This window comes from Canis lupus, chromosome 38, assembly GCF_048164855.1.
Source record: "Canis lupus baileyi chromosome 38, mCanLup2.hap1, whole genome shotgun sequence".
Classification (NCBI taxonomy): Eukaryota; Metazoa; Chordata; class Mammalia; order Carnivora; family Canidae; genus Canis; species Canis lupus.
The window spans coordinates 23,384,682-23,397,001 of record NC_132875.1 but is presented as its reverse complement, the minus strand read 5'-3'; the positions used below and the strand labels follow the sequence as shown (position 1 = coordinate 23,397,001).

The 12,320-nt window shown below is 39.1% G+C and overlaps 1 protein-coding gene, 2 long non-coding RNA genes and 1 pseudogene across 6 annotated transcripts in view; 3 read left to right on the top strand and 1 right to left on the bottom strand.

The window, feature by feature from the left end:
* Nucleotides 1-12,320, top strand: part of LOC140626945 (uncharacterized) — a 96,596-nt gene that overhangs the window by 45,313 nt on the left and 38,963 nt on the right. The window lies entirely within an intron of this gene.
* The window catches only part of LOC140626946 (uncharacterized), a 56,062-nt gene that overhangs the window by 42,983 nt on the left and 759 nt on the right, over nt 1-12,320 (top strand). For 2 of the 4 annotated variants that reach the window (XR_012025910.1, XR_012025909.1), the window contains exon 2: nt 1,080-1,157. This is a non-coding gene — a long non-coding RNA (uncharacterized lncRNA). Of the gene's footprint in view, nt 1-1,079; nt 1,158-3,175; nt 3,307-9,098; nt 9,294-12,320 lie in introns of those variants that run through there. The other 2 variants (XR_012025908.1, XR_012025907.1) reach the window with 2 other exon arrangements.
* Nucleotides 7,466-7,824, bottom strand: LOC140626828 (small ribosomal subunit protein uS10-like; annotated as a pseudogene).
* On the top strand, nt 10,553-11,066 carry LOC140626680 (large ribosomal subunit protein eL39-like). Its single transcript, XM_072814440.1, has one exon. The coding sequence runs from the start codon at nt 10,578-10,580 to the stop codon at nt 10,752-10,754; it is 177 nt and encodes a 58-aa protein (XP_072670541.1). The 5' UTR covers nt 10,553-10,577; the 3' UTR covers nt 10,755-11,066.

The window sequence follows — 12,320 nt, the reverse complement described above, 5'->3', positions numbered from 1 at the left end:
TCCCTGGACCCTGGGGCCATGACCTGAGCTAAAAGCAGACACTCAACCACTGAGCCCCCTAGGTGCCCCCAGAAATGCTTCCTAATTTCAATCTGTTCCCCTCTCCACCTAGAACGCTCCACAACTTCCAGCAACTGCCAGGGCCCTGGCAGGTGAGGGACCTTAAAGCTTCAGTTTCATTACTGGTCCATCTGCCTCTGTGCTGAGGCAAAAAAAATTCTATTCCTATGTAAAAGAAGAGGGGCACCTGACTAGCTCAGTCAGTAGAGCACATAACTCTTAATCTCAGGGTCGTGAGTTCAAGCCCTACATTGGGTGTGGGGCCTACTTTAAAATAATAATAAAGAAATAAAACATTTAAAAGAGGATCAATATCCCACTAATGGTCTCCCACTAGCTCATGCTGCACAACCCCATCCCAAAGAGTATTAGGATTTATGGGTAAGGGGTTCAGAAGAACTATGTCAGCTTAATATTGAGAAGAAACTTTTTAGAGTAGTAAATGGATATAATGGGCAGCATTAAAATGTGTGGAATTCTTTGTTCCTGGAGGGGATTGGCTGTTAACCATTCATTAGAATGTCTTTTTTTTTTTTTTTTTTTTTAAGATTTTATTTATTTGAGAAAGCGTGAGAGAGCAGGGAGTGAGCAGAGGGAGAAGCGGACTCCCTGCTGAACAGGGAGCCCCAAGCTGGGCTCAATCCCAACCAACTGAGCCAACTGAGCCGCCCAGGCACCCTCATTCATGGGGATGTCTTGATGAGGACTTAAACTCCAGATTGGGCAGGGTTTATTTAGATTAGATGAACCTTAAGATAGTATAGTGAAATGCAAGTTCATGAACTTCAAAGTAAGAAAGATCTGGGTTTGCATCCAAATTCTACCTCTAGGTAGTAGGATGAAAATGGGTGAGGGGTTTAATCTCTCTGAACTCTGATTTGTCTATAAAATGAGGATAGCAAAACCTAGTCTTCCGGTTTTCTGTAAGGATTAAATGTGAATGAATTTTGAACACCCAGACAGGTACATAATAATAGACCTCAATATAAATGATTTTCCTCTCTCCTGCTCCTTTCCAGTACTGAGCTTCTATGATTCTATGTGGGATCTGAGCTTTATCTTGAAATATAATGGGATTTGGATGAGCATAGAAAGAGGTGAGCATTCTAAACAGAGGAACTTCAATAAGGTGATACACTGATTCCTAGTTTTTGGTTTGTCTAACATCCCTTCCCCCTTTTGAGGAACTGCCCTTTTTCAACCATAGTACATATAATTTGGAGGCAATTTATATTTCACAAAACAATCCTTTTATCACTCAATTTCTCCATTCTTGTGATCATAATTATTCATATATTGAATGGCTGAAATTAATCCTCAAGTAATTTCTTTTAAGGAGTACCTGGGTGCCTCATTTGTCCAACTATTATTTTGGCTCAGGTCAGGATCTCAGAGTTCTGGGATCAGGCACCCAACCGGCTCCATGCTCAGCAGGAGGAGTCTTCTCTTCCTCCTCTTCTGCCCCTACCCCTACCCCTATGCAGTGCACTTACTCTCTTAAATAAATTAATAAATAAAATCTTAAAAAACAAGTAATTTCTTTTAAGAAGAGTGGGTAGGTTTATTTACTAAGGCCTTACATATCTGAGAATACTTTTGTTTTCCCTCAGAAACATTCATTTAGGTTGGTTATAATATACTGTTGTGCAAATATATTTCATGTCTATCTTAATGGAAACATGCATTCCTACATCTAATCTGTTGTAGTTGTTGGTTTAGTTGGAATATATGTAGAAAATCTGGCCTCACACCAATATGTAATTGGCAAAGGAAAAAGTATTTTCTTTGGGGAGGGGGAATATTCTAATAATCTTTTCAGATAATTCTGGATATTCTTCTTTGATACTATATCAGAATTCAGGGACACCTGGGTGGCTCAGCAGTTGAGCATCTGCCTTCAGCTAAGGGACCAGGATCGAGTCCCACATCGGGCTCCTGAGGAGAGCCTGCTTCTCCCTCTGCCTGTGTCTCTGCCTCTCTCTCTGGGTCTCTCATGAATAAATAAATAACATCTTAAAAAAAAAAAAAGAAAGAAATCAGCAAATAGTAGTTTCCTAAAGATTAATTGCAATGTGGAATTTAAAACCATATCAACGGGGGAAGGCCTGGGTGGCTCAGCGGTTGGGTGCCTGCCTTCGGCCCAGGGCATGATCCTAGAGTCCAGGATCGAGTCCCACATTGGGCTCCCTGCATGGAGACTGCTTCTCCCTCTGCCTGTGTCTCTGCCTCTCTCTGTGTCTCTCATGAATAAATAAATAAAATCTTTTAGAAAGACAAAAAAAAAAAAACCAAAAACTGTATCAATGAACATTCATACTGTGTTAAATTAGAATCTATTGATCTATCACATTGAATGGATTTTTTACCCACACATATTTTTGTAACATCATGCATTTGCATTTGGTCATTTGGAAATTATTGGTTTATTGACTTATGCCTGTCTCCCAAATGTTAACATATATTATTAATCAATATTTTTAAAAATCATATTCATTTACATTATCACTGTTCTCATCAGAAAAGTCTTTAAGTATTAAGGATCTGAGCTGAGATTGGCAAATACTATTTTTCTAATATTTTAATTTTCACTTAAAATCTCAAATTTGGAATGCCTGGATGACTTAGCATTTGAGTGCCTGCCTTGGGCCCAAAGTATGATCCTGGAGTCCCGAGATTGAGTACCACATCGGGCTCCCTGCATGGAGCCTGCTTCTTCTCCCTCTGCCTGTGTCTCTGCCTCTCTTTGCGTGTCTCTCATGAATAAATAAATAAAATCTTAAAAAAAAAAATCTCAAATTTTTTCATGGCAAAGTATAGTCAATTGAAGCAGCAGGCTCATTTGGTTCATTTTCAAGAAAATGTCTGCCAGTACCTAAGTCTCAATAACCATGGTTTGTCTGTCCGTCCTTTCAAGTAAAAATGGTAGTACATGAAAAAAGTAGCTAGTTCAGCTTGTGACCCAATTGCACAAATGCTTTTCCTCAAGAAGACCATCATACTTTACTAAATAGCAGAAGTGCATTATATACTTCCTATTTGCCACAGAGAATATTAAAGAAATGTGCATTTGAGATTCAAGATTTAGTAAAATTAATATTTTTATTGTTTCATCCAGGACATGTGGGAGTATGTGGTGGTAAAGAACATCATTACTAGTACAGTTGGTATCATGGCATTGGTTTATGCTAAGCTTCCAGCAATTTTACCCAGTATTGCTTTTGCAGCAACAGTACAAATATTAACAAGGTAAAAAAGGCAAATAATATCTTAGTATTATTACAAAAATAGCTTTGACCTTGTAGATACCCTGAAAAGATTTCTAAGACCCCAGAGAGTCCCTGGAATCACTTCAAAAATGTCTATTTCAGGGATCCCTGGGTGGCACAGCGGTTTGGCGCCTGCCTTTGGCCCAGGGTGTGATCCTGAAGACCCGGGATCGAGTCCCACGTCGGGCTCCCTGCATGGAGCCTGCTTCTCCCTCTGCCTGTGTCTCTGCCTCTCTCTCTATCTCTCTGTGACTATCGTAGATAAATAAAAAATTTTTTAAAAATGTCTATTTCAGTACATGTCTTTTTGCTGACTTAGGGCTATGTCAGATAATTTTCCCCTAAAAATTCTGTGTCTGTTGTTCCACTATATTTAGTATTCCAGAAAAAAATTAAAATCAAACTTAATTTTTTTCTTTATAGATAACCTATTTATTCTCTTTAGATAGTAACTTTTTTTGGTAATAGAAAATTTTGCTGGAGTATGTCTATGTAGGTCTCTTTGTTCATTTTTATTCCACATGGTGATCTCCTTTAGTCTAAATACTTAGGGTTTTTTCTAGCTCTGAAAACTTTCAATTTTGACTTCTTTTTTATTTTTTTCCCCTTAGGAATAGCAGTAAATCTTTTTTTTTTTTTTTTTTTTTTTTAAGATTTTGTTTTAAGTAATCTCTACACCCAACATGGGGCTCAAACTCACAACCCTGAGATCAAGAATCACATACTCCACCAACTGAGCCAGCCAGGTGCCCAGAACAGCAATAATTCTTGATTAAAATCTGTTCTTTGTCAAGGCACCTGGCTGGCTCAATCTGTGCAGCATGTGACTCTTGATCTCAGGGTCAAGAGTTTGAGCCCCATGTTGGGTGTAGAGATTACTTAAATAAATAAAATTTTTTTTAAAAAAAAGGGCAGCCCGTGTGGCTCAGCGGTTTAGTGCCTGCCTTCAGCCCAGGGCATGATCCTGGAGACCCAGGATTAAGTCCCAAATCGGGCTCCCTGCATGGAGCCTGCTTCTCCCTCTGCCTGTGTCTCTGCCTCTGTCTCTCTCTCTCTCTCTCCGTCTCTCAAGAATAAATAAATAAAATCTAAAAAAAAAAAAAGCAATTTGTTCTTTCTCCTCTATTACTATCATCTATTCTCTTATTATTTCATCCTTTCTCCTTTACCTCCGCATTTTAAGACTTTCTTATATTTGTCTTATATTTGATAATTTATTGCATTGTCTATAATATGAATACTTTGCCTCTTTTTGTTGTATATTAATGTGTAGATAGATAACCTGTAGTTCTCCCATATCTTATACAACTCCCTTTTCATCTCTCTTGTGGTCTTTGTATTTCAAGTACATCAATTTCAGCTCCTTTTGCTCCCTTTTTGTAGAGAATATGACTTCTTTTTTTTTTTTTTTTAAGATTTTATTCATGAGAGACACAGAGAGGGGCAGGGGTGCAGAGACACAGGCAGAGGGAGAAGCAGGCTCCACGCAGGGAGCCTGATGTGGGACTCGATCCCGGGTCTCCAGGATCACGCCCTGGGCCAAAGGCAGGCGCTAAACCACTGAGCCACCCAAGGATCCCCCGAGAATATGACTTCTTATATCCTAATAAAGACCTAACTATTTTCAGACAAAGCATGAAGTGTGGATTTTCCTTGGCTCCATTACTGCTTTCTTTTAGATTTTCTGAGCACCTGGTCAAAGCTATAGCTTTTTGGCAAGTTGTGTGCATAAATCCTGACTCTCTTCCCTGGGTCTGGTACACATTTTCCTAGTGGAATTTTGGCATGCTAGGATGAGATCTTCTCCTTACTTTCAATGCATGCTTTTCTGATACTTTGAACCAATTGGTTTGGGGAGAGTACATTTCTCTATTACTTGGTGTTTCCTTCACTGGGAGGAGAGGTTCACTAGGATAATTTTCCTGGCATCTCTTCCCTTTCACTCCTAGCTTCCCTGGGAGGAGGAGTGGGGGTTACTTAAGTGATAGCTTGGGGAAATGAGCATAAATAAATTTAATCCCTTCATCTAGGAAGCAGCCTTGCCAGTAAAGAGTAGAATCTTCTGATTATTACTGTCTAACATGCTATAAGAGATGCAGGGGCAGGTCTTCCCATTGGACTAAATGGATCGACATTTTAGAGATGTAACCTCAAACCACCAACCTCTTGGGTGTGAACATTGTTTTTTTTTTTTTTTTTAATTTTTATTTATTTATGATAGTCACAGAGAGAGAGAGAGAGGCAGAGACACAGGCAGAGAGAGAAGCAGGCTCCATGCTCTGGGAGCCTGACGTGGGATTCGATCCCGGGTCTCCAGGATCGCGCCCTGAGCCAAAGGCAGGCGCTAAACCGCTGCGCCACCCAGGGATCCCCGTAAACATTGTTAAATAAATAAATAGGGATTCAAATTCTGGGTGACAAAATATCTCCAGAAAGAGGCTTTTGATGAAGTAGGGTATGTAGCTTTGAGCTTTAGACTTTAGAGTATACTTAGTAGGTTTTGACTTGGACAATTTAAGAGGTTATATAAAGCCAGGTGAGTTTTTACAGTTGTGTAGATATAGCTTTTAACTTCTGCAAGAGGCTTTAAGTCTTAAGCCACCTCATATTTTGATCTTGGTGGGTGACTACAGCTTATGTCAGGGTATTATAGCTTATACTTCTTTAGAGCAAAGCTGCACACACTGGACCTTACACAAAGATGTGGTACCTCGCAAGACAGTACACCTCTTGGCAAAGCTACTGCATAAGCCTCAGGTGGCCTCCAGTGACCTCAGGGTGTACAATACTGCTACACCCCAAACATTTAACTATGGCGCTGGTCTCAGTCCATGTGTGTGGACCTCTTGGAAACCATAACACACACTGGTGGATCTAGAGAATGCAGTTAACAGGCAGAGCTGAAGAAAGAATATGAATTCTAGGGGCAAACAAACATCTCAATTTGTAGCTCTTTTAGTGCTTGATGAGCAGAAAAATGTTTACACTTTTAAAATACAAGCCAGCCCAGGTGGCTCAGTCAGTTAAGTGTCTGCCTTTGGCTCAGGTCATGACCCCAGGGTCCTGGGATACAGTCCTGCATCAGCTTTCTGCTCAGTGAGGTGTCTGCTTCTCCCACTACCGTTCCCCCATGCTTGTGATCTTTCTCACTCTCTCTCTAAAAAAATAAATAAAATCTTTAAAAACACAAAAACAAAAACAAGCCAGCTGAATCCATATGGACTAAAAGAACTTGTGACAGTTAAGCTTTAAATTATTACTGCCACAGGAGTTGGGTGATAGTTACTTGGATGTGTTCACTTTGTGAAAAAAATTATATTATATTATATATATATATATATATATATATATATATATATATACTTGATTTGTGTACTTTTCTCTACATCAATGTTTTACTTTTAAAAAAAGTTTGTATGGAAATTGATTAGTTCCTGGGACACCTGGATGGCTCAGCAGTTGAGCAGCTGCCTTTGGCTCAGGGTGTGATCTCAGAGTCCCAGAATCGAGTCCCGCATTGGGTCCCTGCATGGAGCCTGCTGCTCCCTCTGCCTGTGTCTCTGCCTCTCTCTCTCTCTCTCTCTCTCTCTCTGTGTGTCTCTCATTAATAAATAAATAAAATCTCTCTAAAAAAAAAAAAAAGGAAAATGATTAGTTCCAAACCTGTGTAAAAAGCATTAGTCTGTCTGCCCCAGATCCATCTATATTTTAATTAAATGTCTTATTGCTCAAACAACTGTTAATCAGATATTCCCTAATGTGAAGCCAAATATATTCTAATACCTTATCCTGAAATTTCACTTAAGTTTACTAATTTATTAACATAAAATTTATAGTAATTTCTATAATATTTAAAGACTTTAATGTAAGAGAATTATGTTCCCCTTTTCATTCCTGGTATGATTCATATGTAATCTTTTTTTTTAACACTGATATTTTTTTAAAAAGTTGATTTAAGGGATGCCTGGGTGGCTCAGTGGTTGAGTGTCTGCTTTTGGCTCAGGTCCTGGGATTGAGTCCCGTATCGAGCTCCCCACAGGGAGCCTGCTTCTTCCTCTTCCTATGTCTCTGCCTCTCTCTGTGTGTCTCATGAGTAAATAAAATCTTAAAAAAAAAAAAAAATTTTTTTTTAAGTTGAGTTAAGCCTCTGCAATGGTGACTTCAACCTCAACTAACTCCTGGCCCAATACTGATGGAAGTGATCTGCTTAACAATCTCAGAAGGACTGTGCAAATCAATGAATGACTTGTAGATTCTCACCAGAAAACCATCCCAAGTCTTGGAACTTTCACCAGAAGTTTTCCTTGTAGTGATTCTGAGTCTTGCTTGGCAACTGAACTGGGCCTGTCACGTTGAGATTCTTTTCTTTTGCACCTCTGATCAAGTCAGCACATACCTTCTCCAAAGATTTTACATTCCAGCTGGTTAGAGTAATTCTAATTCAGTGAATTGCCAGCTCTGGTTCCATGGTGTCTTCCCTAGTGTCTTTAAAAGCCATATCTGCAACATGGCTTCCTAATGGACTTGTTCCTTGGCAACAGAGAACAGCAGTGAGGCAGAAGCAGGAACAGGGCATCCAAAGTTCTGCTGTAGCTGTGACTACATCTTTCTAAAGAGCCATATGTAATCTTATTTATTTATTATCGATCTTGTTATAAGTTTGTCTATTTTTTTTTAAAGATTCATTTATTCATGAGAGACACACACAGAGAGAGGCAGAGACATAGGCAAAGAGAGAAGCAGGCACCTCGAGGGGAGCCTGATGTGGGACTCAATTTTAACTCCTGCTTTGTCTTTATAGATCCCTCTATGGTGTCATCTCTATTTTGATAATTTTTGTTTTTACCTGTATTATTTCTCCAATATGCTTTCTTTAATATTACTCTGCTTTTCAAGATAATTTCTTGATTATTCAAATTCTTGATTTGAATTTGATAATTCAAATTTGAATTTGATAATTCTTGATAATTGAATTATCAAATTCTTGATAATTTCTTTCTTTTTAAAAAGATTTTACTTATTTATTTGAAGGAGAAAAAGAAAGAGTGAGCAAGAGAGAGCTCAAAGCAGCGTGAGGGGCAGAGGGAGAAGCAGATTTCTTGCTGAACTGGGAGCTCCATGCAGGGCTCCATTCAGTGACTCTGGGATCAGGACCTGAGATGAAGGCAGACAACTGACTGAGCCACTCTAAGATCATTTCTTGTTCTTTTCTGATTTGCAATTAAACTGATGTTTCTGTTGAATTTGATTTTATTTATAAATTTCTTTTTTTCAATTTGGGGGAGCTTTTCTGGATCTGAGGATTGATTTCTCTCAACAACCCTGAAAAATTCCTAGTCGTTTTATCTTCAAATATTGCTTCATCCCCAATCTCTCCATTATCTCCTTCTGGAACTCCACTGAGCTATATGTTTGACTTTTTTATTCAGTCTTCCATTTTTTCTTAACCCTTCATTCATATTTTCTATCTTTGAATCCATGGACAGCATTCTGGGTAAATTCTTTGGATCTATTTTATACTGCACTGGTTCTTTTTTTCAATTGTGTCCATTCTACTGTATAATCAGTCCTTGACAATTTAAATAACATCATGTATTTTTTATTTATAGAAGTTCTACTTTGTTCTTTAAAAAAATCTGCTTAGTTATTCATTATGGTTTCTTTTCCTGCTCAGTTTATTTTTCCTGCTTTTATTTCTTGAAGCATATTAAACATAATCATTTTATATTATTTCATTGATAAAAATTCAATATATGGAGTCTTTACATTTCAGCTTCCACTATATCAGATTTCTGACTCTCACTCATGATATCTTTTGCTTGTAGGTATTTAAGCCTCAGTAATTCTTTGAGACCTGGGTTAAAAATAAGCTCTTCCTAAGAAAGTATTTGCTTCTACCAATTATCAAATTTCTACTTAAATTTTTTCTAACCACACGAGCAACAGAAATTCCAACCAAAAGCCTTTGTGAGTACTAGCATATTATTTATCTATTGCATAACAAATTGCATATCTTAGCAGCTGAAAGCAATAAACATTTATTATCTTTAAATTGCCTCTGTAGGGACGCCTGGGTGGCTCAGTGGTTGAGCATCAGCCTTCGGCTCAGGTCATGCATGATCCCAGGTTCCAGGATCAAGTCCTGCATTGGGCCCCTGTGGGGAGCCTGCTTCTCCCTTTGCCTATGTCTCTGCCAATCTCTCTCTGTGTCTCTCATGAATGAATGAATGAATGAATAAATAAATAAATAAATAAATAATAAAATCTTTTAAAAAAAAAATTAAGGGGGCAGCCCGGGTGGCTCAGTGGTTTAGCACCACCTTCAGCCAGGGCCTGATCCTGGAGATCCGGGATTGAGTCCCATGTCAGGCTCCCTGCATGGAGCCTGCTTCTACCTCTGCCTATGTCTCTGTCTCTGTCTCTCTCTGTGTCTCTCATGAATAAATAAAAATCTTTAAAAAAATAAAAATTAAAAAATAAAAAAAATTTAGGGACGTCTGGGTGGCTCAGCGGTTGGGAGTCTGCCTTTGGCTGAAGGTGTGATCCCAGATGCCCTGAATCGAGTCCCGCATCAGGATATTTGCATGGAGCCTGCCTCTCCTCCCTCTGTGTCTCTGCCTCTCTTCCTGTGTCTCTCATGAATAAATAAGTAAAATCTCTAAACAAAAAATAATAATAAAAATAAATTTTAAAAAAGTTTAAGTGGTCTCTGTAGAATCTGGGGGTAATTTAGGTGAGTAGTTTTAGCTCAGGGTCTCACTTGAGGTTGCATATAAGATGTCAGGAAGGAGCAACCATCTAAAGCCTTAGCTTCACTGGAGCTGAAGGATACACTTCCAAGGTGGCTTACTCAAAAGCCTGACAAGTTAATGCTGGTTGCTAAGAGGAGGCCTCAGTTCCTTGCCTCTTCATAAAACTGCTGAGAGTCTTTGTGACATAGCAGCTGATTTCTCCCAGAATGAATGTTCCAAGAGAGAGAAACTACAATCCTCAATATCTTCTGTGACCAAGCCATGAAACTCACACAAAGTCATTTCTGAAATATCCTATTATCTATATAAGTAAGCCATATTCAATGTAGGTAGTGACTACATTCAAGAATGGGAATACCAGAAGGTAGAGAAAACTGGGACCATCTTAGATGCTGGCCACCACACATGGCTTCTTGTTGTAAATTATCCAAGGAAACTTTCTCCTCATTCTTTTCAATACTAAAGTGAGGCCCGGCCCTTCCGCTGCCATCCTGGTTGCATGTGGTTGACTGTGATCGCCATATCTTCTCACAAGACTTTCAGAATCAAGCGATTCCTGGCCAAGAAACAAAAGCAGAATCGTCCCATTCCCCAGTGGATTCGGATGAAAACTGGTAATAAAATTAGGTACAACTCCAAGAGGAGGCACTGGAGAAGAACCAAGCTGGGTCTATGAGGAAGCATCGCACATCATGAAATAGCAAACATAATTGGCACACATATTGAAGCCGCATGGAGATCACATGTTCCTATCCTATCAATATGAAAACATCCTTCCTACCTGGCCAATAGACACGTCTTACCAAGGGAATGATTTTCTCTGTTACTATGCCTCTATACCAGTAGGTTGGTTCAGTAATAAATGTGAGACGTTTCAGCTGAGCTGCTGTTGTGTCCTGATTTGTGAAGTACTGAATTCCCCCTCCTGTCAGATCTCACATAGCACTGTCTGATAGAACTTTCTGCAGTGATAGAAATGGCCTTTGACAATGAAGTATTTAAAGTGTGGCTAGGGGACGCCTGTGTGGCTCTGTCTGCTAAGTGTCTGCCTTTGGCTCAGGTCTTGACGGGGAGTCCGCATGTCTCCCCCTCTCTGCTCCTCCCCCTGCTCATGTGCTTTCCCTTAAATAAAATCTTTAAAAAATAATAATAAATAAAGTGAGGCCAGATATATATCCTTGCCAACTGATTTTTTAAAAAATAAGATTCAATTTTTTTTATTTTTATACCATGGGTGCTCTTCCTTGGGTCCTAACTCTAAGTAGCCACCTACTATTAAATTATCTACTTAGCAGGTTCTGTGATCCATGTAGCTATCAAAGTAGAATACAAGGCTTCAGGGTTGGTCAGAAAACCTCAAAGTGGGTGCCAGAGCATTGAACTTCCAGAACTTCTCTTATAACTCATAGTGCGACTTTGGAGATTTCTTTTATGCTAGCCCAGCAACACATTTAAAAGTTTTTTTGCTAAATAATATTTCAGGACTCAGTTGGTTAAGCATCTCGCTTCAGCTCAACTCATAATCCTAGGGTACTGGGATTGAGCCCCTTGTTGGGCTGCCTACTCAGAGGGGAGTCGGCTTCTCCATCTGCCCCTCACCTCACTCAGTGCTCACTCTCTCTCATTCTCTCTCTCTCTCTCTCTCTCTCTCTCTATATATATATATATATATATATATATATATTGCTTTCTCTCAAATAAATAAACTCTTTAATCTTTTTTTTTAAATTTTTTATTTATTTATGATAGTCACACACATAGAGAGGCAGAGACACAGGCAGAGGGAGAAGCAGGCTCCATGCACCAGGAGCCCGACTTGGGACTCAATCCGAGGTCTCCAGGATCACGCCCTGGGCCAAAGGCAGGCGCCAAACCACTGCGCCACCCAGGGATCCCAAACTCTTTAATCTTTTAAAGAGTTCATTTATTTATTCATAAGAGACACAGAGGGAGAGGCAGAGACATAGGCAGAGAGAAAAGCAGGCTTCCTGTTGGGAGCCTGATGTGGGACTTGATTCTGAATCTCTAGGATCACTCCCCAAGCTAAAGGCAAACACCCAACCACTGAGCCATCCAGGCATCCCAAAAAATAATATTTTATTCATAATTTTAAGTGAAACAGAAGGTTTGTTCAAATTAACTCCATGTTAAAAAAAATTAACTCCTTGTAACTTCATTATGTAGGCAGAAATAAAATTCAATTAAAATATTTACTTGAAATTAATAATATACTATATGTTAA

Bases quoted from the DNA above. Each gene is read 5' to 3' on its own strand.
- LOC140626680 (XM_072814440.1), top strand. From the start codon at position 10,578: ATGTGGTTGACTGTGATCGCCATATCTTCTCACAAGACTTTCAGAATC.